Raw genomic sequence first — 25,739 nt, 5'->3', positions numbered from 1 at the left:
ATGCTTCTCAAATATTTTGTTGTACATTTTGGAATGAAGGCCCTGGGGTGTCTAGCAATCATCCTACCCTATTCCCCTATTCTTCATCTATTTCAAATTGCAAAATAGGGAAAATAATCTCTGAAGGCCACTGTTGGCAGTGGACAGGTAAGATCAGGACAACGGCCCATCAAGTCCAGAATCGTGTCCACACAGTGACCAACCAGGACATGAGTGGAACAGCTCTCTCCCCATCTGGGATAGAACACAGCCATCGTGGTTAGTAGCCACTGATAGCTAGCAAAGCACAGGCCTAGGGAACACAGGTTATAATTTTAGCAGAGCAGATTTTAAGGTTAGATTACCATTAACCTTTGCTTATGAACTTTTTAAAAACAAAAAACCTGCAGCATTTAGGCTTAAGAAAGAAGGTTTGGGTCTAGGTTTAGGAAAGAAGTGAAGTATTTCAGAAGATGTGTATTTTCTGCATTGCAGGGAGGTTAGACTAGAGATGAACCTTGGGGTAATTTCCAACTCTACAATTCTGTTTCTACGTAGGTATAACAGGCAAAGTGCTATCCATGGGAATCCTTTCTCTTTGTTGGTAGTTTCATTTTTTGAAAAAATTAATAAAAAGAGTTATAGCCTATATCTTAATTGTGTTCATATTTATTTTGCATCTTGATAAGTATTTATAATTATCAGTGGAATTATTAGTGCCACTCTGGATCTAAGCCAATCCGTGTCCTTGCCTTACATGGCGCAGGAAGCTCTACCTTGCCTTGAAGTAGATATGCAAAGGAAGTTTGGCATAACCCAATCCACTGAGTCTGTTTGTGAATGAAATGAATGAAAACCGTTTGCTGTTCACAAAGTTAAAATAGTTATACTCTAGAGTTACTGCATATGCTGTGGTTTACTGATCCACTTTTCAGTTGAATTAGGCCGCTGCTAGGAAAATTGGTTGAATTCAGAAACAATTACATTTGTCGCCAGATTATGCATTGATCTCAACAATGGGTATTTTGAAATGGGTTCTAGTTTACACCCAGCCCCTTTAAACTGCTCTGGTTAACTTTAAACCGAGGTATATGTGTCAGTGTTTTATGTGCTAGCAGTGTGTGTGTGTGTGTGTGTGTGTGTGTGTGTGTGTGTCTATAACAGGGAGGGGAATTAGTAAAAAATAAAAACCACAATCATGTGATTAAATTCTAGGATTAGATCTATGTGGCACAGTTTGTGGTTTGTTTGCTTGCTTGCTTGCTTGCAAAAATGACAGTTTAATTAAAAACCTGTGAAACATTCCAACCTTCTTTCTTCTTGACTTTCCTCAAGTTTCTGCAGCCTTCAAAAGCACGAGGGTACAGTATTGGAAGGCCCAAGCCAATGAAGGACAAACCAGACAGTGAAAAGCGAGAGCAACAAGAAGGTTAAGAAAAGATGACACATGAACTTGTGGATTTCAAATGATTATTTTTTCTTTTAAAAGGAAAAATACACTGTCAAAAGATACAAGTTGTAAAAAGGCAACACATTCTTCACAAATGGGACCCTGTCCCCCACTGTTTTCCGTCCCTCCGGAAACAGTCATTCAGCATTCTGTGGCCACTCCCTGCCTGAGGCTTTTTTTCCTAAACATATTTTGTACTCCTGAAAACAATGAGGTTTTCCCAAGCCTGCTGCTAGCTTTCTCTTGTCTGTGGGTGGAGGCAGAACTTAACAGCTTGGGTATTGGATATAGAGGGAACGACAGCTAGAAAATTAATGAAACAGATCCTGCACACAGGGAAGGTTTCCTGTGCAGGTCCCACTGAAATGAACATAAGCTGCACAGGAAGGCGTCCCAGGGATGCAGCTGCTATCCATGCATTTTCAATAGGAGGAAGCCATTTTTACTACCACCAGGCCTGAGCTGGCTTGCTTGTAGGGTTGCCAGACTCAATAGAGGACAGGACTTCTGCGCCTTTAATTGCCCTGCTCTCTTTTGAGTCTGGAAACCTTAAAGAGAAACCAGCAGACCCTTTGTTTAATTTCCAAGCAAAGAGTCTGCTGGTTTCTCTTTAAGGTTTCCAGACTCAAAAGAGAGCAGGGCAATTAAAGGCACAGAAGTCCCGTCCTCTATTGAGTCTGGCAAACCTACTTGCTTGCTCCTATCACAATTGCCTCCTGAAGGCACACGATCAGCTTTAGTAGTGAAACTACTGCTGCTGCTAGTTTTTTCAAAGTTCTTTGGAGGAACAGCAGACTAAATGACATACATACAGCTATTTTGCTTGGTGTTTTCGTTTGGGTTGTTTTTTTTAAAGGACAAGTTTATCATATTTGGGGGGCGGGTTTGCAAACTGGACATTTCCTTCTGCAGGAAAACTTAGTTAATGGACAGGTTACATGTGTTTTCAGTTTCAGGAAGTGCTATCTTTTAACCATATTATGAGAATGGATAACTGCCCAGCTGAAAAAAATTGAGCCCTAAGGTTTTGAAACATACACACTTTAAAAACTTACTCCACCATGCATTCTGAAAACCCCAACTCTTTACATTGTTGTAATGCTGAGATATTTTTTTTTAGAATTCAATATATGACCGTTAGTGCTTGTTAGAAAAACAAAAATGAAAAACACATCTCAGAAGCAATGAAAAGGTGATGCATTAGATGCTGAAATCTTAATATAGTACTGAAATTATAGACCAACTTGAAATGGAGAATATAAAGGAATATGCAGTAGCTAAGGATAACAATGCAGAATTTTTAATACCGTAGCTGAGAAAGATATAGGTATTTTGGAAGAATCTTCCAAAACTCATTAAGCTCTAAGCATTTACAGTATTATTTTAACTTGCAGTGTAAAAAATCTTTTATTTCTGGCTAAATATTTTTAAAAGCAGGTGGCTAAACTCTTTCCGAGCACAATTTAAAGTGCTCGTGCTGGCCTTTAAAGCCCTAAACGGCCTCAGTCCAGTATACCTGAACGAGCGTCTCCACCCCCATCATTCTGCCCAGTCACTGAGGTCCAGCGCCAAGGGCCTTCTGATAGTTCCCTCACTTCAAGGAGCCAAGTTACAGGCAACCAGGCAGAGGGCCTTCTCAGTAGTGGCGCCCACCCTGTGGAACACCCTCCCACCATATGTCAAAGGAAAAAACAACTACCAGACTTTTAGGAGACATCTGAAGGAAGCCCTGTTTAGGGAAGCTTTTAATATCCGAAGGACTATTGTATTTTAGTATTTTGTTGGAAGCCACCCAGAGTGGCTGGGGAAACCCAGCCAAATGAGCAGGGTATAAATAATAAATTATTATTATTATATTATTATTATTATTTCCATTGCTCTCTAGATAACGTTTACCGTGATTTTGAGAAACTACGACATACAACCTTAGGAAACAGAAGTGTACAAATACTACAGAAATGCACGTCCAGATGACAGCAAGTGTAGGCAACCTTTTCAATCTCTGCCAAGTTTGACAACTCACCTATCAATCACATGGAATCATTATGACTGGCAGCTGGGTGTTGGGAACTGCAGCACAAGTGGCGCTGCCAGTTCTATGCTCATCACTTTTAAGAAGTGCCAAGTGTAAGACTAGCAAAGCACTTCCTTCTCCCCACTTCCTTCCCATCAGCTGATGGAGAAAGAAGCCTGCATTCTGTAGACCACTTCAAGGTTTTCTTACAATCAAGCAGTATATAATATTACTGTACTGTATTTGTTAAATGAAAAAAAACACCAGCTGTGCAAGGGGGAAATCACTTTCACAGCAGATGCCTCCCAAAAAGAAAAAAAATTAAGAGGTTGCTTGCTTTGTCTGCATGTCCATGGTTGGGACACAGTCTAACTCAGGCATCCCCAAACTTTGGCCCTCCAGATGTTTTGGACTACAATTCCCATCTTCCCCGACCACTGGTCCTGTTAGCTAGGGATCATGGGAGTTGTAGGCCAAAACATCTGGAGGGCTGCAGTTTGGGGATGCCTGGTCTAACTGAGCAGGTTTTCACCCCCACTTGCTGCTTTGGCTGTGAGCTCCTGTTCCCTGCTGACTGACAGGTGGCTATGGTTTGAGGGAAATGGCCTCATGGGCCAAACGAGACTCTCTGGCAGTCCAAGATTGGCCTGAAGTCTGGAGGTTCCCCACCCCAAACCATTAGGGAAGTAAATTGGTTTTGCTCTGCATTGCAAACCTTTCCTTGCACGCCACCCCAGCCTTCACCACAGTGCTTTTGTGGTTTCCCTGTCCACCTCTTTTTCTCTGACCATTGGATTTTTTGAAAGCAGCCTTGTTAAAGTCCAGAGTGCATGTCCGACTACACCCCATTTTCCCTTGCTTCTGTATAATGAAACTCAAGAAAACATGATCACTTGCCCCCAAGGTTATTTTACTTTTCCAATCAGTTTCTCCCTGTTGTTGAGGACCAGTCCCAAGACAGATAACCCCCTTGTTGCTTCTTCCACCTTCTGGGAAATGAAATTGTGAGCGAGGCAACTGAGAAATTTGTTGGACCTTACATTCTTGGCAGAGTTCCAACAGATATCAGGGTTGCTGAAGTCTCCCACGAGTACTTCAGAACTCAGCACCACAACATGTTTTAGGAACACGGTGTTTGTGGTGAACAAGAGGCCTTTTCAGATCATGCAAATCTTATTACTGAAAATAAACCTGATAAGCTTCCAAGGACATCTATGTTTCTCCAAGGATAAGCTTGAAACTGCAGCTATACATCAAAGTTCAGCGATAGGTGACAGGCACAACGATATTGCCCTGTATTTCAGATACATGGTCACAATGCTAAAATACAAAACTGGGCTACTGTACATGTAAATTGTGCTTCTCTGACAGAACTTCTTAGTTCAGTTATCCTTATGCACTTATGCAGAGCTGTCAAGTCTTGTGAACTTGACCTGAGAATTAGATTTAACTCAGAACTAACAAAGTCTATATGTTCTTTCCTCAGTTACCATTATAAGGGGGAGGGGGAAATCAGAGGCACTGGGGATTTTCAATCAAAAGTTGATAATGATTATGAATTAGACGAAAAGCAGGTTTAAATGGCTCCTCTTCAGTCATGTAAAACTAAGTCATTCAAATGAAACTCTGGAGTTCAGATCTGTTTCCTGGCTACAGAAGAAAATGGTCAGCACATACAGGGAGACTAATGACCCACTTTAGGTTACCATCTAGATATAATCACCATATTTGAGGGAAGACCTCTCAATAAGGTCTTCATCTTAAGCTGCTACTTTCACAGCAACCGGCTGTTATATTTTACATTTAGCAAACAAACAAAAAACAGCCAGTTAGCAAGCAGTATACACTCATAATCAAACAGAGAATGAATGTGCTTGCTCTGACTGATGTACTTGTTTCACTGTAAGCTTGTTGCACATAGATAAAACACAATGTAAGTGTCATTAAATAGGAAATGAAGGACAACTGTCTACCTGTAGAGGAAGTGCTTATAGTTACTGGTTCCTTGTTTTACTTATTAACACGGCCTAAAATAATCTAGTGGTTGATGGAAGATTTGGGAGGATTAGAAGTTAAGGGGGAAATCAAAGGGAGTATGGAAATGCAGTGATGTTGCAAGGCAGGCATAGACTGGGTATGAAGAAAGAAAAACAAGCCATTTTAACAATAACCAATGCAAATCTCAATGGCTGCTATATGTGTCTTTCAAATTAAGCGACTACACTACACCTGGTAGAACTTTTATTTTTAACTGGAGCTTCCAGTATTCTCTTCCAAGTAAGAATATGTGCATAATCCACTGAGCTAGTTCACATGCAACACTAAACCATGATTTGGCACTACATGCACAAAACAGAATGAGCCTGACAAAAGCTTCAGTTTTGCACATTCCCTTCCTGGCTGGCGGAAAAACTTTGTCGCACTTAGTTTCAAAGAATCTTGGCTTACTGTAATGTATGAACAAAATATTGCAGTTTAAAATGAACTCTGCTTAGTTTAACAAGCCAGTTTCACAACCCATGGTCTGATGTTATCTTGTTTACACGTTAACCAGGGTTTGCTTCAAACCATCGTGGGTTTGTACATAACATGCCAGAATTCACTTTGAAGTGAAACTAAACACTAGAAAAGCCATTCTCCCAGCTGCATGGGAGAAGAAGGGGAGATGGGAGCAAACAAGCCCAATGCTATGCTCAGACTCATTTTAGCTTGTAGTGTCAACCAAGGTTCAGCATTACATGCAAACTAGGCCATAGCTGTAGACTGTAGAGCTGAAGACTTGGCTAAGTATGTGCAGGATTTATGTGGAAATTATTGCAGTCAAGTGCCCAAAGGAGGACTTTTCTTCATCTCACAATTAACCTTTCCCTGGTTAAAACAGACAGCATTCTTTGCAAATGTAGTTTTAAATGGTACCTCTTCTTCTTCTTCTTTTCTTTTTTCTTCAGTTTTTCCAAGTCTTTTTTCGCTAAGTCAATAATCTCGATTGTCTCTTTATCAGAGGGAAGCATCGAAGCAGAAAATGAAGAGGAGCCACCAAAGTACGTTGGCCGTGTTGACGCTCTTGACAAGTTGCGACGAAGATTTTCATTCACTGCCTCACTTTCCAGTAGTTTTGCCCTGGGCACAGAAAATGAAAGCGGAAACGGAAAATGTCAGTATGCGTTTTTGTTAAATATTTTTCTAAAAGAATATTCAAGGTTCTAGCCAACTGCTTCACACAAACATATTTTTTTAAAAAAATACTAAAATGGGTTCCCGGGGTCCGCCGCAACTCCTCTCCACTGGGAAGTGGAGCGGATTTGTAGAGTTGGAAGGGACCACAAGTATTATCCAATCCCTTGCAATGCAGAAATCTTTTGCCCAACATGGGGCTCCAAGCTACAACCCTGAGATCTCATGCTCTACCAACAGCTTTCATTAGATTTACAGAGTGAGCAATAAGGGAATACATTTACGGGTGTATGTGATCTGGTTCAGATATAATGGTCAAATATGGTTCTCAGTCTTAACTGAGGGCTACTGAAACAAGCCAATGCCATAAATCTTGATTAGAAAATTTGCTCATTTCAGTAAACCATAGTGAACTAACCACAGTTTATAATAATAATAATAATAATAATAATAATAATAATAATAATAATATTTATTATTTATACCCCACCCACCTGGCTGGGTTTCCCCAGCCACTCTGGGTGGCTTCCAACAAAATATTAAAATACAAAGGTCTGTTAAACATTAAAAGCTTCCCTAAACAGGGCTGCCTTCAGATGTCTCCTAAAAGTCTGGTAGATGTTTTTCTCTTTGACATCTGGTGGGAGGGTGTTCCACAGGGCAGGAGCCACTACCGAGAAGGCCCTCTGTCTGGTTCCCTGTAACTTGGCTTCTCGCAGCTAGAGAACTGCCAGAAGGCCCTCGGCACTGGACCTCAGTGTCCGGGCAGAACAATGGCGGTGGAGACGCTCGTTCAGGTATACTGGACTGAGGCCGTTTAGGGCTTTAAAGGTCAGCACCAACACTTTGAATTGTGCTCGGAAATGTACTGTGAGCCAATGTAGTTTGTCTGGGTTTGAACTCAGCACTAACTGTGGTTAACTATGGAATCAAAAGCTTCTATCCTTCTGCTTGAGGCCATACTAAATGAGGAAAGGGGACTTATGAGCACATGAGCAGCTCCCCGCAAGGTACATTCACAAATTGCTAAATCATGGTCTAACATTTCCAAGCAAGGTCACACACTCACTAGTGGTAAGAATAATGTAATAATATTATTATTAATAATAATAATAATAATAATAATAATAATAATAATAATATATGGGGTCCTTTAGTGTGCCCCAATCTGATACCAACACAAATTAACCGAAGATCCAGTGGAAAACGCTCACAGCTATGTGAAAGCACTTTAATGCAGCTCAAATACAGGAACTGATAATGTTCTGTTCTAATTATACTTTCTAGAAAGTCAGCTATTTAATGATTGGACAACTGCTGTTCAGGGTCATTAGAAATAACCTTGGGATGAAGAACAATGCTTTTTAGAGCCATGGTGTGTGCTGAACCACTAACAAGAGTCCCACCAGGTTATACACATATAGACAATACATTTTAACCACAAAGACTGATAGAGCTACACATAGATTCTACATCCTGGGGGCAAAACACAAGCGAGACAAAATCACAGAAGATGTCAAATGAATAATACCTGAGATCCTCAATTTCTTTGATGTAGTTATGAATCATGTTGCTGATTTCCTCATTACCTTCTCCTTTAAAAAGACAACAACCAATATTAGAGTGTGTTTAGTAGAAGGGCAGACAGACACAAAATGTTGTTATCAGGATTGCATAGCATTTAATACTCAGAAGGGGAAATTAAATGTCCACAGGAAGTCTGGCAAGGCAGGGCTGGCCCACCCATGAGCCAAGGTGAGATGACGCCTCAGGTGGCACACTCCACAGGGGCAGCAGAACCAGCTTCCAAGGAATGCATTGCCTGCTGTTTCTGTTGCTGCACTCTCCCCTTGTGCCTAATGTAGATCTTCAATCCCAAAATGTATTGGGCCAGCCCTGTGGCATGGGGTTCACAGGAAATATGGATTTATGTAGACAAATCAGAGGTCTCCTGGCTTACTGAATGTGTACAAGAAAGGGTTAGTTTGCAGAATGTATTGGGGGGGGGAAACAGTTCGGGTTTACTCAAATTATGTTTGGGAATGGGCAGAATGTAGATAGGGATCCACTGGGGATCTCTGGGCAATTTGCAGTAGATTGGAAAGGGTTTCCAATTCTCTCTTGATTAACAATAGCAACAACAAAGCAACATTTCACATCTAAATTAGGCTGCTGAAATGAAGACTTTTGTGTGAGTTTTTTAGTTTACTTATTTATACCGCTTATATGCCAAAACAGCTTCTAAGCAGTTTGCAGCTATAAAATCAATTATAGAATACGGTACATACATATTTATATATGTATATATAATATAATATATAATGAAATACATGCATACGTATTTGTTCTTAGTTCAATTCTGGTAGTGAAAATAAATTTCGTAGTTCAAATTGTGCTCAGGCATGCTCTGTTCTTTAATTGTAGATGCATGTCTTTCACACCTAGTTTTAGTTGGCAAACCTTTGGGTTCCAGTAAAACACACACACACACACACCCCACAACCTAGTAGATCTCACAAACCTGAAGTCTGCACTCCCTCTGCCTCTGTGCATTACTAACTTGAGGAAGGCCCTATACTTGTGAAACAAGGAGGTGAACAATGCCAAGAGCCTTCGTAGATAGAGTATGATACATACAACAATTTTCAGTGAGAAGAGTACACATTACCTGCTCTGGCAAGGACCTGGTTGGCCTGATCACTCACAAGCTGTGTGATTCGGGCTCTCAGTGCATCAATAGTCTCTTGCATTGCCTTTATCCTGACTCGGAGGTTGTTGTTTTCTGTTTGCAGCATGGCATTTTCATGAAACATGTCATTAACACTTTCCATACCTTCCTCATCAATAATCCTTTTGCCCTAACAGATGATAAACACAACTACAAATTACACATTGTTAGTGGAGCTACGTAAAATGACTTGATGACTAGAACAGGGTGAATAAGAAACCCATTAGTGCAAGGATTTGTGTTTATGCCCTGCCTCCCCCCCCCCATTCTGCCGCAGAGGTTGGGGAACCACTAGAACTGGATTAGAAGTAAGTGGGGGAAGGAGAGAGTGAGCTCTGCTGCGTAGACATGAATCCTTACGCTGATTAAAGCACTACATCAGATACAAGTCCTGGATTTTAGCATTTCTGAGCAGAAATGAGTCAAGATTTGGGGCTCTGTGAGAAGGTCTCCAATAAGTTTATCAGCAAGCGAGGTTTAGCATAAATTGTTACTACTCTGGTCCTTAATTCTGGCCAGGTTACATAAAATCTACCCAGGAGTTCACTGGTTTCAAATGTGCCACAAATGCACATACAGTAGGGTGGGTCATAAAAAACTTTTTTTGGAAAAATGTTTCCTCCCTTGATCTTATATCAGGCGTATGGTAATATGAGTGGTTGTTTAATGTTTATGTTTACTTGTTTAGTACACCGTTTGCTTAATTGTTCCATATAATTTGTTCAAAACCATTGGTTTTCATGTAAATTATCAACATGTTTTATCGTAAATAAATAAATATTGCAGAAAATAATAGTATGCAACTATTATTGCTCTACATAAAACCTAAATTTATGTTTATTAGTTCACAATTTAACATACTGAGAATAAATGAGTCAAATTCCTATGTTTTCATCACTCGTAATGAGGCAAAATTTCAATCTGTAGGAGCAGGGTCTAAATATTAACCGATTTGTCCCAAATTTGAAATTTGACTGAGCGTGCAACCCCTGAGTCGGTCACGACTGGACCTAATGGTCAGGGGTCCCTTTACCTTTACCTATACCATAAACCTGATATAAGACAAAGGGAGGAAACATTTTCCAAAAAAAGTTTATGACCCATACAGTGGTACCTCTTGTTACAAACTTAATTCGTTCCAGAGGTCCGTTCTTAACCTGAAACCGTTCTTAACCCGAGGTACCACTTTAGCTAATGGGGCCTCCCGCTGCCGCCGCCACCGCTCAATTTCTGTTCTCATCCCGAGGTAAAGTTATTAACCCGAGATTCTACTTCCGGGTTAGCGGAATCTGTAACCTGAAGTGTTTGTAACCCGAGGTACCACTGTATATAACATATGTGGTGGGAGTGCCAGATCATTTATGACAGGCATGGCCAAACTTGGCCCTCCCGCTGTTTTGGGACTACAACTCCCATCATCCCTAGCTAACAGGACCAGTGGTCAGGGATGGTGGGAATTGTAGTCCCAAAACATCTGGAGGGCCAAGTTTGGCCATGCGTGATTTATGATTTTCGGAGACAAATTATTTGCATAATAATAGCAACAGCAGTGTTGTTCTTATTTCACTGGCTTGTGAAGCATATCCCTGCAAACCTGATGCAGTATTTTTAATCAGGTTTTTGCCAACAGCAGAAAGGACAGTGTGGACCCGTGGTTGGAAAGAGTCACAAGCTCTGTCTGTTAGGAAATGGCTACTTGAATGTCTGGAGCTAGCAGAAACTGATATGAATTAGCTTATCTGGCATACAGGAAACATTGCAGATGGCAACCAAGTACCCACCTGTCCTACTCTGAAGCATATGGGGTTTGTTTCTGTTTTTTTAAAAATCAATTATATGAGGAACACATGCCTCTTTTTGCCATGGAGGGAGGGGGGAGAGGAGGAACAAACCTGGACATGCAAAATGGTTTAATGTAACAGCCAAGGACTACTGAGGAAAACATTATAATGAGTATTACCGTTTTATACTCCATGAGTTCCATCTGGAGCCGCGTGATCTCGCTCCGCAGAGCATTAATCTGCTGGCTAGCCCTGTCCTGATTAACCATCACCTTGTTCTTGATATTTCGTGCCCGGTTTGCATACTTCAAAGTGTTCAAGGTTTCCATGAAATCTCTATCTGAGGGGCTTACGCAGGCTATCATGACGGTTTGGCTGCAGGTTAAAAACAGTCCAGGTTTTATCAACGGAAGCAAAAAAGCAAGGGCAGTGCTGTGCGCCACTGCTACATATAAACAAAAGGCGGTAAACGCACTAACATGCTTCATCAGAGCTTTAAAACCAAGCAAAACTGTTTTTATTGTTCCCAACCAAAGGTATGAGAAATTTATCCAGAAATTATTTTCACCTTACTAATAATACGGCAAAAAAGGTTCTTTCTAAATGAATGAATAAATGAAAGTTGCAGCTCGCAGCATTTTAACAAGGCACAATGGTGGCACAGCTGCACAAAACAAAATGAAAATCACGAGTGTAGCAGCTGATGAATTCCATCTCGGGCAGAAGACCAAAACTGGCCTATTTTTGTTTCTTTATAGAAGCTGTTGGAAGTACATTATAGCTGTATCTTGTAACACTACTCTGAAGGCCTGCGCACTTATTTGATCCTATCAAAATATTTTAAACACAGGCATATCTGCAAGAAGCTCCAAGCCATGAAGTGAATATACTTAGCAAAACACCATATTGGGAGCAGTGGGTTAACTCTTAGAACGTTAACTGGGCTGATAACAAAACACAAGCATGATATTATGTCGTTTTGTACATAATCTGAAGTGCTGACCATTAAAACGCTCTCCAATTTTAGTAGCAGATTACAAAGTGTCTAAATGAAAGTGCATAATTATGTGTGAAAATGCCAGCTTGTGGAATTAGTCACCAATAGGTTGTTACAGGAGCGTCCTACACACGAGTAGGACCTTGGTAAAGACACATGCCCAACTGTCATGTTCTCTCTCTCCTGGTCGATCGTTCGGGAGCTTCAAAAGCTTTCTCCAACCCAAATATCATAGCGACTGATGCCTTGGAGACATCAGCACACTTAGGAATCCGCAGAGTCTTCGCAGTTGCGTAACAGACCTCAGCAACTGCTAATCTACATTTATTTACATATAATACACTCAGAGCAATGCAACATGGCTCCCTCTCTCTCTAGCATCAGACAACAAAGAGAGCAATAGTCCCACTTCATGGAACACAGTAACACAAACATCCTGTCTTTGTGGAATGTAAACATACACCATCATGTGATAAACAATCCCATGACTGCAGACACGGGGAATGAATCTCCAACATAGGTGTCCACAGGATCTTTCGTTTGTTCTAGTCCCTCTGCCCCCACCGCCTCCACCTGCTATTTTATTTTTATTTTTTGCTTACACTGCAATTCATTTTGTCCTTATCACTGAAGAGTAAGTTGTGACCTTTCCCGACATCCTCCACCCTCCTCTCCAGCAAAAATATACTATAGCATAGCTTAACTAAGGAAGGAATGAAAATTGTTACCCATCTGTGTTATTACACAACACCATGAATATGTCTTATTGCAAGTTACAGTTTTTGAAACAGAGACTGCCTTCTTGCCTTTACTTTAATTGCACTCTGCATTTATATATATATTTAAAAATAATCAAATAGGCTACTATAACATCAATGCTTGTTTGTATTTTGAATACAGTCTGAGGGTTATTTTAGATTAGGCTTCTTTGCAGTGCATACCAATAGAATGTGGTCAATATTCAGCAGATTTAGATGCATGAATAAGGTTTAGCACAGCAATGTACTTATTTTCATTTCCACCAAAGGCACTTGCACTGCTGAACTGAACAGCCATCTTTCAAAAGCAGCTTATTCTTTCAGTGGCTACAGTGGAAAAATAAGAAATCACAAGCATGTGCATAGTTTCACTTCACTGGGGCCATTGGGTTGGAGCCAAAGATTGAACAGGCAGGAGGCCGCTTGCACAACCAGTGGTGTGTAGTGATAGTGGGGACCTGTTAATATTTCTGCAGCAGAGCCCCTCATCTGCAGCATCCTAGAGTTACCCAATGCGCATGAAAGGGGAGCTTTTAAGCCACTATATGCTCCAAAACTAAGCAATTAAGAATGCTGAAAACACAAGGGAGCTTCAGTTTCAAGATAATGGTTTGCAAGTTCTGTTACGTTCAATGGAACCTAATGGAAAACTCAACTTAAGTAACTCTGAAAGAAGCTACTACAAATCATTTGCCCATGTATGTGCACAGAAAATAGCAGGTCTAGCTGAAAGGCAACACACAGATCTGCACGGAATGTTGCAATGCATCCCTAGTTGTTATTATTGCACAACTATATGATTGTTGTATAGTATCAGAAGGGGCATGGTTTTGTAGGGGCATGGCTGCATCAACAGAAGTATAGTGTCCCTATTAAGGGAAGTGAAGAGTCCTAGTCTATTCTGCCTTAGTCAGACCACACCTGGATTACAGTGGTGCCTCGCTAGACGAATTTAATTCCTTCCACAGGTCAATTCGTATAACGAAAAATTCGTCTAGCGAATCCCATAGGAATGCATTGAAATTTTATTATTATTATTTTGCCCATAGGAACGCATTAATTGAACTTCAATGCATTCCTATGGGAAACCACGATTCGCTAGACAAATTTTTCACAAAACGAATTCGTCTTGCGAGGCAACCTCCGCTAGAAAAATCTCTTCGTTAAGCAAAAAATTCGTCTTACAGGGCATTTGTCTAGCGAGGCACCACTGTACTATGTCCAGTTCTGGGTACCACAATTTAAGAAGACCATTGGCAAGCTGGAACATGTGCAGAGGAGGGCGACCAAGATGATAAAGAATCTGGATGTTGCAGGAGGATGTAATGGGAGGATGCGATCAAAATTAAGGGGGAAAGTATACAGTAGGTATTCCCACAGGAGAATCCCAGTGCTATTCCTGTGGCAAAGTTTACTAACTCTTTAATAAACCAGCAGAGTTGAGGATTGTCAACTGCGCATTCTCTCATTAAGTTGCAAAAGCGTTAGAGTTCTACAGCACAACAAATTCAAGGAAACTCTGACTTCTAAATGGCTTTGTTTTTGAAGCCGTTACTGGAAAACCACTCCCTTAAGCTTCCATCCAAATGAAGCTTAACTGCATTACTGTCTCTCTGAAAGGGGTCAAAGTAAGTATTCCTGTTAAACAGATCATTTACTTGTGCTCTACATTAGTTTGTTTTCCCTTGTGAGTTTTTTCTGTCCACGCTACTGGATTTTAAAAGGGGTAATTTCCTCTTTTATTTATGGGGCTGCATCATTCTCCAGGCAACCCAGAGCAAAAAGATGAATTGTGCTACCATGTTTTCTCTGCTGAGGCAGAAAAACCAATTCTATTAATTCAGCTATATGAGAGAGAGAGAGAGAGAGAGAGAGAGAGAGAGAGAGAGAGGGAGAGGGAGGGAAGGAGGGAAAGCGCCAGTGTGGTTCTTATTTTATTTCATTCTAATACACTTTAGTCCCATCAATATCAAATTAATCAAAGTTCTTGTGACATCTCTTTAAAACATAGTTTTAAATAAAAATTTGCTTGTACCTGTTTCCTCCAAGAGAGTCTTGCAAGAGTCGTGTTAATTTTGAATCTCTGTATGGGACGTGAGTGACCCTCTTGCTCTTATCTCCCAGTGCACTTATTACGTTGCCCAACGCCAACTATAAAATACGCAACATTTGTTTTAATAAAATTCTGCCCAAAAACCCCCCAGCAGCACCCAAAAACATTCATCAGTATTGACACAATCAGCAGCAGCAGCATTGTGCAGAGTCAGAAAATGTGAGGGAGAGAACAATACAGTCAGCAGAACTATACTTTGCCCTTTCCCACTGCGGTAGGTTTCACTGTCAAAGACGCAAGCCACTGTTCTATTTTAGAAATGAGTTGCCTATTTAGTCACAAGTCCTGATGCAAGGGAAACTCAAAGCTTCACACAGTTCTCTCCTGCATCCCAGACAAGGTAATCATGTACAGAACTTTTTTCCTCAGTACAGAGTTGGCTCTGCAATATCTTTCAGGCGTACTTTTGTAAAATAAAAAACAAAAACCCTCCCAAAAAAACCCAAGTATACTTTAATATCAACATTTTCCCCTCCATTGGACAGTGTAATGTCGCTAGCTCCAATAACAAGTTAAAGTCAAAGTTTATGGCAATGCAGTGTTTATAGCCACTACATTGCAGTACAGATATTCTACTGTAGGGAAGCAATTGCTGTTTCATCGACTATCTCAATTACAGGGACATGACGGCAGGACTAAACTGCAACAACTAAATGAAGAGTCCCGTGGCACATTTAAAGAGCTGTTCATTTGTAATGGGGTGGTGGTAGAATGAAAACAGTGGGGCGAACATTGAAAAGTAGCAGCCACAGCTGGCTAGTTACATTCCCCACATAGCTTTGAAATAATTTGCAAGAATGTGATCCAAGCGCTACAATCCATGGTCCTGTGCATTAAGTATATCTCTGCCTCAGGGATTCTTCTAAGGTTTTAGTATTGGCTTATGAGGCCATAAACAGCTGGAGGAGGACCTGTTAAACATGACATGGCTTGCAGACCTCTATCTCACTGTGGTACAGAGAAGGAATTTTTCCACACTGGTGCCTACCGTGTTGAATTTGCTCCCTTTGGAAGACAGGTTGGCACAAACTCCGGGGCTCTTCCATTAAGAATGTACCTATTTTACCTGGGCATTTGCTGACCATTAATACCAGTTCCTGGCATTTCTGCCTACTGTAAATGATATTGCTATTTTAACTCCTGTTTTGTCATTATGGTTTTTATTGTTGTATTCCCCCCCACCCCCATTGTCTTACTGCTTGGTGAACTGACTTGGTATTCCTTATGTAATGAAAGGTGGTATGTAATGATTTTAAGAAACGAGGAGGATCAAAATACTGGCAAGGTAGTACTTACTAGTCCGCAATTGATGGAAATCCCTTCTTTCGCTCTCTCCCCAGTGGCCCCTGTGCGCTTCAATCGTTCAGAGCCTGCCAAATCCACAAAATGAAACTTAGCAGTAAGGGTTTCAAACTCATTTAGCTGAGATGACTCCGATATCATTCTGTTATCTGTCATAGTGTCCTGTGGTGAAGAAAGAAGATCGGTGAGGCTGCAAAGAGAGCCATGTGTTTTTAAAGAACAACAAACTGCCTCTCCCCATTTAAGCCATGCTCTGCTAAGTAAAAGATGAAATTGCTTTTGTCACATACTAACAGGGGACCAGGTGGGTGATAAGGATATTCTTATTACCCATGGAAACTTGCTTCATTTCTTCCCACTTCTTGATATCTTGTTTAATAGGATAAGGTGAAAAAGTATCACAGGGAAAATATCAAATTAGCTGTACATGGCTGTGGTCAGAGAACAGAATATCTGTCTGGAAGAGCTACTGGGGAGATCCCAAAAAGGAAACATTTTCTTTCCAGCAACACAGGGCAAAAAGAGAGGAAAACTAGAACACCAAATGTGGGCCCATCAAAAAACCTCCTTAGGAAAGCAAGTTTTAGAAATCTCTGCAGAAGAAGAGACAGTGAAATGGGGGTGGGGGTGGGGGGAGAATACAACCGCCTCTATGCTTTCTTCTGCTCCTGGAGAATTACAGACTGCATTCACTAGAATAAAGAACCTATTATCCTCATTAACTCCATGGACAAAGACAACAGGCATATAAAAGTTATGACGCTGGAAGATGAGCCCCTCAGGTCGGAAGGCGTCCAACATGCTACTGAGGAAGAGCGGAGGACAAGTACAAGTAGATTCAGAGCTGATGAAGCGGCTGGGCCAAAGCCGAAAGGACGCTCAGTTGCGGATATGCCTGGAAGCGAAAGGAAAGTCCGATGCTGTAAAGAAAAATATTGCATAGGAACCTGGAATAGAAGAACCATGAATAGAGGTAAGCTGGATGTGGTCAAAAATGAGATGACAAGAATAAATATCGACATCCTGGGCATCAGTGAACTAAAATGGAAGGGAATGGGTGAATTCAGTTCGGGTGACTATCATATCTACTACTGTGGGCAAGAATCCCGTAAAAGAAATGGAGTGGCCCTCATAGTCAACAAAAGAGTGGCAAAAGCTGTAATGGGATGCAATCTCAAAAATGACAGAATGATCTCGATACGAATCCAAGGCAGACCTTTTAACATCACAGTAATCCAAGTTTATGCACCAACTACCGGTGCTGAAGAAAGTGAAATTGACCAATTCTATTAAGACCTACAACACCTTCTAGAAATGACACCAAAGAAGGATGTTCTTCTCATTACAGGGGATTGGAATGCTAAAGTAGGGAATCAAGAGATAAAAGGAACAACTGGCAAGTTTGGCCTTGGAGTTCAAAACGAAGCAGGGCAAAGGCTAATAGAGTTCTGTCAAGAGAACAAGCTGGTCATCACAAACACTCTTTTCCAACAACACAAGAGACGACTCTACACATGGATATCACCAAATGGGCAGCATCGAAATCAGATTGATTATATTCTCTGCAGCCAAAGATGGAGAAGCTCTATACAGTCAGCAAAAACAAGACCTGGAGCTGACTGTAACTCAGATCATCAGCTTCTTATAGCAAAATTCCAGCTTAAACTGAAGAAAGTAGGAAAAAACCACTGGGCCAGTAAGATACAATCTGAATCAAATCCCTTATGAATACACAGTGGAAGTGAGGAACAGGTTTAAGGATTTAGATTTGGTGGACAGAGTGCCTGAAGAACTATGGATGGAGGCTCGTAACATTATACAGGAGGCAGCAACGAAAACCATCCCAAGGAAAAGGAAATGCAAGAAGGCAAAATGGCTGTCCAACGAGGCCTTACGAATAGCGGAGGAGAGGAGGCAAGCAAAATGCAAGGGAGATAGGGAAAGATACAGGAAACTGAATGCAGATTTCCAAAAAACAGCAAGGAGAGATAAGAGGGTCTTCTTAAATGAGCAATGCAAAGAAATAGAGGAAAACAATAGAATGGGGAAAACCAGAGATCTGTTCAAGAAAATTGGAGATATGAAAGGAACATTTCGTACAAAGATTACCATAATCAAGGACAAAAGTGGTAAGGACCTAACAGAAGCAGAAGACATCAAGAAGAGGTGGCAAGAATACACAGAGGAATTATACCAGAAAGATATGGAGGTCTCGTACACCCCAGGTAGTGTGGTTGCTGACCTTGAGCCAGACATCTTGGAGAGTGAAGTCAAATGGGCCTTAGAAAGCACTGCTAATAACAAAGCCAGTGGAAGTGATGATATTCCAGCTGAACTATTTAAAATTTTAAAAGATGATGCTGTTAAGGTGCTACACCCAATATGCCAGCAAGTTTGGAAAACTCAGCAATGGCCAGAGGATTGGAGAAGATCAGTCTACATCCCAATTCCAAAGAAGGGCAGTGCCAAAGAATGCTCCAACTACCGCACAATTGCGCTCATTTCACACGCTAGCAAGGTTATGCTTAAAATTCTACAAGGCAGGCTTAGGCAGTATGTGGACCGAGAACTCCCAGAAGTGCAAGCTGGATTTCGAAAGGGCAGAGGAACCAGAGACCAAATAGCAAACATGCGCTGGATTATGGAGAAAGCTAGAGAGTTCCAGAAAAACGTCTACTTCTGCTTCATTGACTATGCAAAAGCCTTTGACTGTGTCGACCACAGCAAACTATGGCAAGTTCTTAAAGAAATGGGAGTGCCTGATCACCTCATCTGTCTCCTGAGAAATCTCTATGTGGGACAAGAAGCTACAGTTAGAACTGGATATGGAACAACTGATTGGTTCAAAATTGGGAAAGGAGTACGACAAGGTTGTATATTGTCTCCCTGCTTATTTAACTTATATGCAGAATTCATCATGCGAAAGGCTGGACTAGATGAATCCCAAGCAGGAATTAAGATTGCCGGAAGAAATATCAACAACCTCAGATATGCAGATGACACAACCTTGATGGCAGAAAGTGAGGAGGAATTAAAGAACCTTTTAATGAGGGTGAAAGAGGAGAGCGCAAAATATGGTCTGAAGCTCAACATCAAAAAAAACCAAGATCATGGCCACTGGTCCCATCACCTCCTGGCAAATAGAAGGGGAAGAAATGGAGGCAGTGAGAGATTTTACTTTCTTGGGCTCCTTGATCACTGCAGATGGTGACAGCAGTCACGAAATTAAAAGACGCCTGCTTCTTGGGAGAAAAGCAATGACAAACCTAGACAGCATCTTAAAAAGCAGAGACATCACCTTGCCGACAAAGGTCCGTATAGTTAAAGCTATGGTTTTCCCAGTAGTGATGTATGGAAGTGAGAGCTGGACCATAAAGAAGGCTGATCGCCGAAGAATTGATGCTTTTGAATTATGGTGCTGGAGGAGACACTTGAGAGTCCCATGGACTGCTAGAAGATCAAACCTATCAATTCTTAAGGAAATCAGCCCTGAGTGCTCCCTGGAAGGACAGATCGTGAAGCTGAGGCTCCAATACTTTGGCCACCTCATGAGAAGAGAAGAATCCTTGGAAAAGACCCTGATGTTGGGAAAGATTGAGGGCACTAGGAGAAGGGGACGACAGAGGACAAGATGGTTGGACAGTGTTCTCGAAGCTACGAACATGAGTTTGACCAAACTACGGGAGGCAGTGCAAGACAGGAGTGCCTGGCGTGCTATGGTCCATGGGGTCACGAAGAGTCGGACACGACTAAACGACTAAACAACAACAACAACAAATCCTCATTAACCGGACTCCTAAACTAGAGCCATATCCTAAGCTGAAGGTTTACATTAAAAACAATTTTTACAGTTTGCACATGTCACCTACACTTGCCTCTGGGTAAAAAAGTGTTTTGCATTGTTGCAAAAAGCTATAATGTCTATTGGATCTGAAGCAACAATGGGACTCTTCCAAACCACCTTCAACTCTTAAAAAAAAAATCCCATCCTTAGGAAAAAGAGACCCTGTAATATTTCCAGTTACCAGTAGAGGGGGAAAAGGTGAGTTGTCCATTAATGTTTCAGAACAGAAGGATCAAACTCCAGGCAATAAAAGTATAACCTCATAAAACCACTTCTACATAACAATTAATAGGTCCCAGAATCTACAATCTTGATACTGTCAATGAAATTTTTAGCAAACATTTGTTATTAGCATGAATTATTTTTTCTTTAAGTGAAAGGATTTTTGTACGTACAGAACTCAAGAGGATAAATGACAAAAATATAAAATTATCCTGGCATCTGTTGTCATAAGCACACTACAGTTTTCACGTAGCTGAAACATTTCCAGTATATCAACAAAAGTGCTTGAGGAAAATATGCTCATAATGGCAAACAGCTTTCTTTTTCTATTAACTCAGCAGAAAGCAAGTCAAAGGCTTTCCGCTCCTATGACCACCCCATTTTCATTTTAAATGCATACTTTCAATTTTAAAGCCAATTAAAACCAAGGTTCACAACTTCAAACATATGCCTACATGCATGGATGGATAATATATTTTGGAAGCAAAGCAAATCCTTCTAATAAGCATACTTCACATGTTTTCAAATCAAATTAAATCGCTTTTAAAAAGGAAGCTGAAACACTGAAGGACTGATACTGCTCATGGTCACAATGTAATTTAAACCAAAAGCGTTCTGTACTTGCCTATTCCTAACATAACACTTTATAATAAATACAGTATTTAGAACCTTTAGAACTCCTATAAAGACACCAGAAACATCAAGAACAGGGGCCAATTATTTCTTAGTGCGCTAAGCTTTAGGCTATGAAAGTTTTAAGTGTAAATATACTTTCCTTACACAAACACACACAACTTTAAACGCACACCACCACTTTTTAAAAAATAATAATATATTTTTATTAATTTTTCCAATTAAAACCAATTATATCACATTCTTTATTTCAAATTATACACATATATATCAATCAAATGTTATGCCAAATCATCTAGAAAAATTTTTTGGGTTCCCATGCTTCAAGAAATTGGGGATTCCTCGCAACCGTCCACTGCCGTCTTTTTTCTAAAGTTCAAATCGTCTCTCCGAGTTCATAATAATCCAGATCTTTCCCTTACAGTCACATAGATGTTTTCCTCTTTCAACCGATTATTTCCCAGCTGCTGAGATAAATGTCAAACAAAGTTTCACAAATGTTCTTTCTCCTGTGTGAGTTAATCAGTCCAACCTCCCCATAAATCTTCTTGGTCTGGAGCGTCCCTATTGCGTCGACTCTCAACACGAAGCAGCGCCATCTTAAAAAAACTCAAATCACTTTCGTTTTCTCTCATAGATTAACGATCTTTATAAAATTTACAGCTTTTCCAGGCAGAAGAACCAGACCTCACACCATGCATAGACTCTTGGTAAATTAATGGATCTCCTTGCCCTATAGCTGAACTTAGCTTCAGGTCGCTGCTCCAATTCAAAGTGCATCACAACTCATAAATCCTCCGAACGCGTCCAGGCACTCCTCCCATCCAACTAGAGGGGGGCTTTTCTCGTCAACAACTCCTCATCTTCAAAAAATATGCTCAATAACAACAGTTTATAAAGTTCAACTCACACAGTCTTTTGCTTCTCTTTCACTCCAAACAAGCCAGGACATCACGTCTGGGAAGGTACGAAGTAACTCATATGAAAAAAAATAAAAAAGACTCGCTTCCCTTATCGCTCCGTCCCCATCAATTCTTCTTCCAGATGAAATACAGCCTTTAACTCCTCACCCTCAGCAGCATAGATTTCTCGGCAGTAAACAGCACTTCTGCCCCTCCTTCTGAAGTATGTCCATAGATTTAAGCCTAATTATCTTCTTTAATCATGGAAATCCCCGCCATGCAGATTAGCGTCCGGGAGTCCTGGCCCTCGTAAGTGCTTCAGCCCAAGCTCCCCCCACTCCATAAACAGTCGGAGTGGGTCTGGGGGCATCGCGGGCCAGCGGCCCCTCTCCGTAACCCCCGGAGAGGGTAGGGGGTTGCCATTTACTCCCCTAGCAACCGCCAAATTCCTTACGAAGGTCAGAGGGATGGAAAACAGGTCCGCCATTCCTGCAGGCGGAAACTGGAACCCAAACGCACAACACCACTTTTAACGTCCCAACAAAACAAAATCCAGGGGTCCCCAAACTAAGACCCGGGGGCCGGATGCAGCCCAATTGCCTTCTAAATCCAGCCCGCGGACGGTCCGGGAATCAGCATTCTACATGAGTAGAATGTGTCCTTTTATTTAAAATGCATCTCTGGGTTATTTGTGGGGCATAGGAATTTGTCCATATTTTTTTTCAAAATATAGTCCGGCCCCCCACAAGGCCTAAGGGACAGTGGACCGGCCCCCTGCTGAAAAGGTTTGCTGACCCCTGCTCTAATCCCACAATATGTGAGAATGTAACTGTCAAATATGTGTGATATTTAGACCCGAGACCTACAGTGTAGGGTGGTTGGTGTCTGTAGCGACCAAGGCAGATTTGTTGCTATGGCAGCAGGTGAACATCTCAATCAATTTGATTTTAAGTGTAAGTTATTTAAATATTATAAACGAAAGGATGGCAACCCTGTTTAAATGTAGGTGGACCTTTGAATTAACCAGGCCTCGTATCTTATTACTGCAACACTGTTGTTTCTTTCTTGTACCACCAGAATCCTGAGAGGCCCTGGGCTATATGGAAAGAGCCAATATTGCATACAAAATAAAATATTGCCATCTCCATACAAAAAGGGCAAAGGTGGCATGAGCAGGAACTACAAAACCAGGATCTCCTTTTACTCTAACATCCCACTGCAACAATTCCCACACCAAGCAGTATAATTTAAGAAGGTGGACCAAGAAAATCAGTTTCGGCTATTACTCTAATACAAGATATTCCTCCTGGGTACACACACGCTGCAGGGTTATTGATCTTTTTCAAGACAGAAATAGCATAATACATACTGCATCAATTGGAGGGCAAACTCTCGTTTGACACAAATGGACAGTGAAGATGGCGTGTGAACGTGAGCTCTGAACATTCATCTGAGTGCTGGCAGTGGTTCGAGATAAAGCGCCCAGCTTCAAACACTGCATCATCTGCACAAATGGTGGGAAAAACAATATATGGCTGAAATTAAACCTACACACACACACACACACACACACACACACACACACACCGGTCTTGAAAGATCTATATTGGCTCCCAGTATGTTTCCGAGCACAATTCAAAGTGTTGGTGCTGAGCTTTAAAGCCCTAAACAGCCTCGGTCAAGTATACCTGAAGGAGCGTCTCCACTCCCATCGTTCCGCCCGGACACTGAGGTCCAGCGCTGAGGGCCTTCTGGCAGTTCCCTCACTGCAAGAAGCCAAGTTACAGGGAACCAGGCAGAAGGCCTTCTCGGTAGTGGCACCCGCCCTGTGGAACGCCCTCCCACCAGATGTCAAAGAGAAAAACAACTACCAGACTATAGAAGACATCTGAAGGCAGCCCTGTTTAGGGAAGCTTTTAACAGACTATTGTATTTTAATATTTTGTTGGAAGCTGCCCAGAGTGGCTGGGGAAACCCAGCCTGATGGGTGGGGTATAAAGCTTATTATTATTATTATTATTATTATTATTATTATTATTATTAAGCTTAACTAGCCTGCATTTGTACTTGTGTGCACTGATAAGAAGCATACTTTTAAAAAATTTTTTTTTTCTCGTTCTAACTGTGGAACGTTACGCAACCAAAATGGCACCAGTCATGCAGAGAAACATATTTAGGGGAGAAATGGGGCATGGGAAGGTGTAGAAGAACCTTAAACACATGTATGAAGACAGAGCATTCTTAGTAGAATATCAACTGACTGAAAGGGGAGAAATGGAATGATGGCTGGCTGACACTGTGAACAGGGGTATTCCATGCTGCATCATTTCATTTGAAGGTCCAAATGGTTATTATTAGTTTTTAAAATAGCAAGGAATAACTAGCACTTAAATTTTGGGTTATAGACATTGTCGGAAAGTACAAAGTAACCATTACAGAAGGGGCACTATTCCATTTTATGTTACAAAGCACATTTTGAATCGAGGCACAATGGTCTTGATGCATTGGTTCCATGAGTCCAAGCATTTAAGAAATGGAAGCCATGTTTCTATGAGGTCATCCAGAAAGTAATTTAGATTGAAATCCCAGCTAAAAAGGAAAAGGTAAAGGGACCCCTGACCATTAGGTCCAGTCGTGACCGACTCTGGTGTTGCGCGCTCATCTCGCATTATTGGCCGAGGGAGCCGGCGTACAGCTTCCAGGTCATGTGGCCAGCATGACAAAGCCGCTTCTGGCAAACCAGAGCAGCACATGGAAACGCCGTTTACCTTCCCGCTGTAGCGGTTCCTATTTATCTACTTGCATTTTGATGTGCTTTCGAACTGCTAGGTTGGCAGGAGCTGGGACCAAGCAACGGGAGCTCACCCCGTCACAGGGATTCGAACCGCCGACCTTCTGATCAGCAAGCCCTAGGCTCAGTGGTTTAACCACTTACAAATCAAAGATAGCAGAAATTATGCCTTTCTTTTATCTCTTTCACTTATGCGTGCGGGGGCCTGGAACGTAACCCCCGTGTAAGTGGGGAGTCACCTGTATTACTAACCCTGTTCTTGGGCAAGGGCCAATGTGGTGTAGCAATTAAACTGAAACTATAACCAGGGAGCTCCAAGTTCCTACCAGGAACCTACCACTCAGGGTTGCTGCAAGGATAAAGGGAAGGGGGAGGGCGAAATCATGCATGCTGTCTTGAGCCCCTGAGTGGAAAGGAAGAATATCTATATCTGTATCTACAGTGGTACCTCAACATCCGAATGACTCGACTTCCGAAGGTTTCGACTTCTGAAGTCGGCAAACCCGGAAGTCTTGTCCGCGCATGCGCAGAATGGGCGCTTCGACAACCGATGACTTCGACTTACGAAGAGCACCGCGGAACGGATCGTCTTCGCAAGTCGAGGTACCACTTTATATTGAAAAATAGACACACACACAGTAGTATGTTCTTTTACAAAAGCTATCTCATTTTCATTGAGAATAAAAATATTACCTCAGATTCTGAATTTACAGTCCGTGTTGTGACCCCCACCGTGTATATTCCACCCGCTGAATCTTCGTGGATTTTTATGTTTGATTTTTTGTTCTTTGAATCCATGTCACGCGTTGTGTCGAAAAGGTCAAGTACTTCTTCATTGTAAAGCTAATTTGAAAGAAAAAAGAGGCCAATATCAGCAAGGAAAATATAGTTAACATAAAATTCAAGATGTTCTGTGGTTTGACCAAAATAATTAAGACACAGTTTTCCCTATCATGGCTGCTGGGTATAGTCATTGTCCAAAAACATGACTGGCCAACAATGACAAAGTTTGCTAATGGAATTACAGAAAATAGTTCAAGACATTGTGAGC

The 25,739-nt window shown here is 41.4% G+C and overlaps 1 protein-coding gene across 9 annotated transcripts in view; it reads right to left on the bottom strand.

Moving 5' to 3' along the window:
- KIF21A (kinesin family member 21A) overlaps positions 1-25,739 on the bottom strand; it is a 98,920-nt gene that overhangs the window by 38,635 nt on the left and 34,546 nt on the right. For 8 of the 9 annotated variants that reach the window (XM_060279379.2, XM_060279381.2, XM_060279384.2 and 5 more), the window contains exons 4-11: positions 25,382-25,531; positions 23,267-23,401; positions 16,291-16,458; positions 14,917-15,032; positions 11,306-11,501; positions 9,286-9,475; positions 8,149-8,212; positions 6,360-6,563 (exon numbers count right to left, since the gene is read on the bottom strand). In XM_060279379.2, coding sequence (XP_060135362.2) covers positions 6,360-6,563; positions 8,149-8,212; positions 9,286-9,475; positions 11,306-11,501; positions 14,917-15,032; positions 16,291-16,458; positions 23,267-23,401; positions 25,382-25,531 — 1,223 coding nt within the window. Of the gene's footprint in view, positions 1-1,288; positions 1,325-6,359; positions 6,564-8,148; positions 8,213-9,285; positions 9,476-11,305; positions 11,502-14,916; positions 15,033-16,290; positions 16,459-23,266; positions 23,402-25,381; positions 25,532-25,739 lie in introns of all 9 variants that reach the window. The other variant, XM_060279386.2, reaches the window with a different exon arrangement.

This window comes from Zootoca vivipara, chromosome 9 (genome assembly GCF_965207765.1).
Source record: "Zootoca vivipara chromosome 9, rZooViv2.hap1.1, whole genome shotgun sequence".
Classification (NCBI taxonomy): Eukaryota; Metazoa; Chordata; class Lepidosauria; order Squamata; family Lacertidae; genus Zootoca; species Zootoca vivipara.
This window is presented reverse-complemented; position numbering and strand designations above follow the sequence as displayed.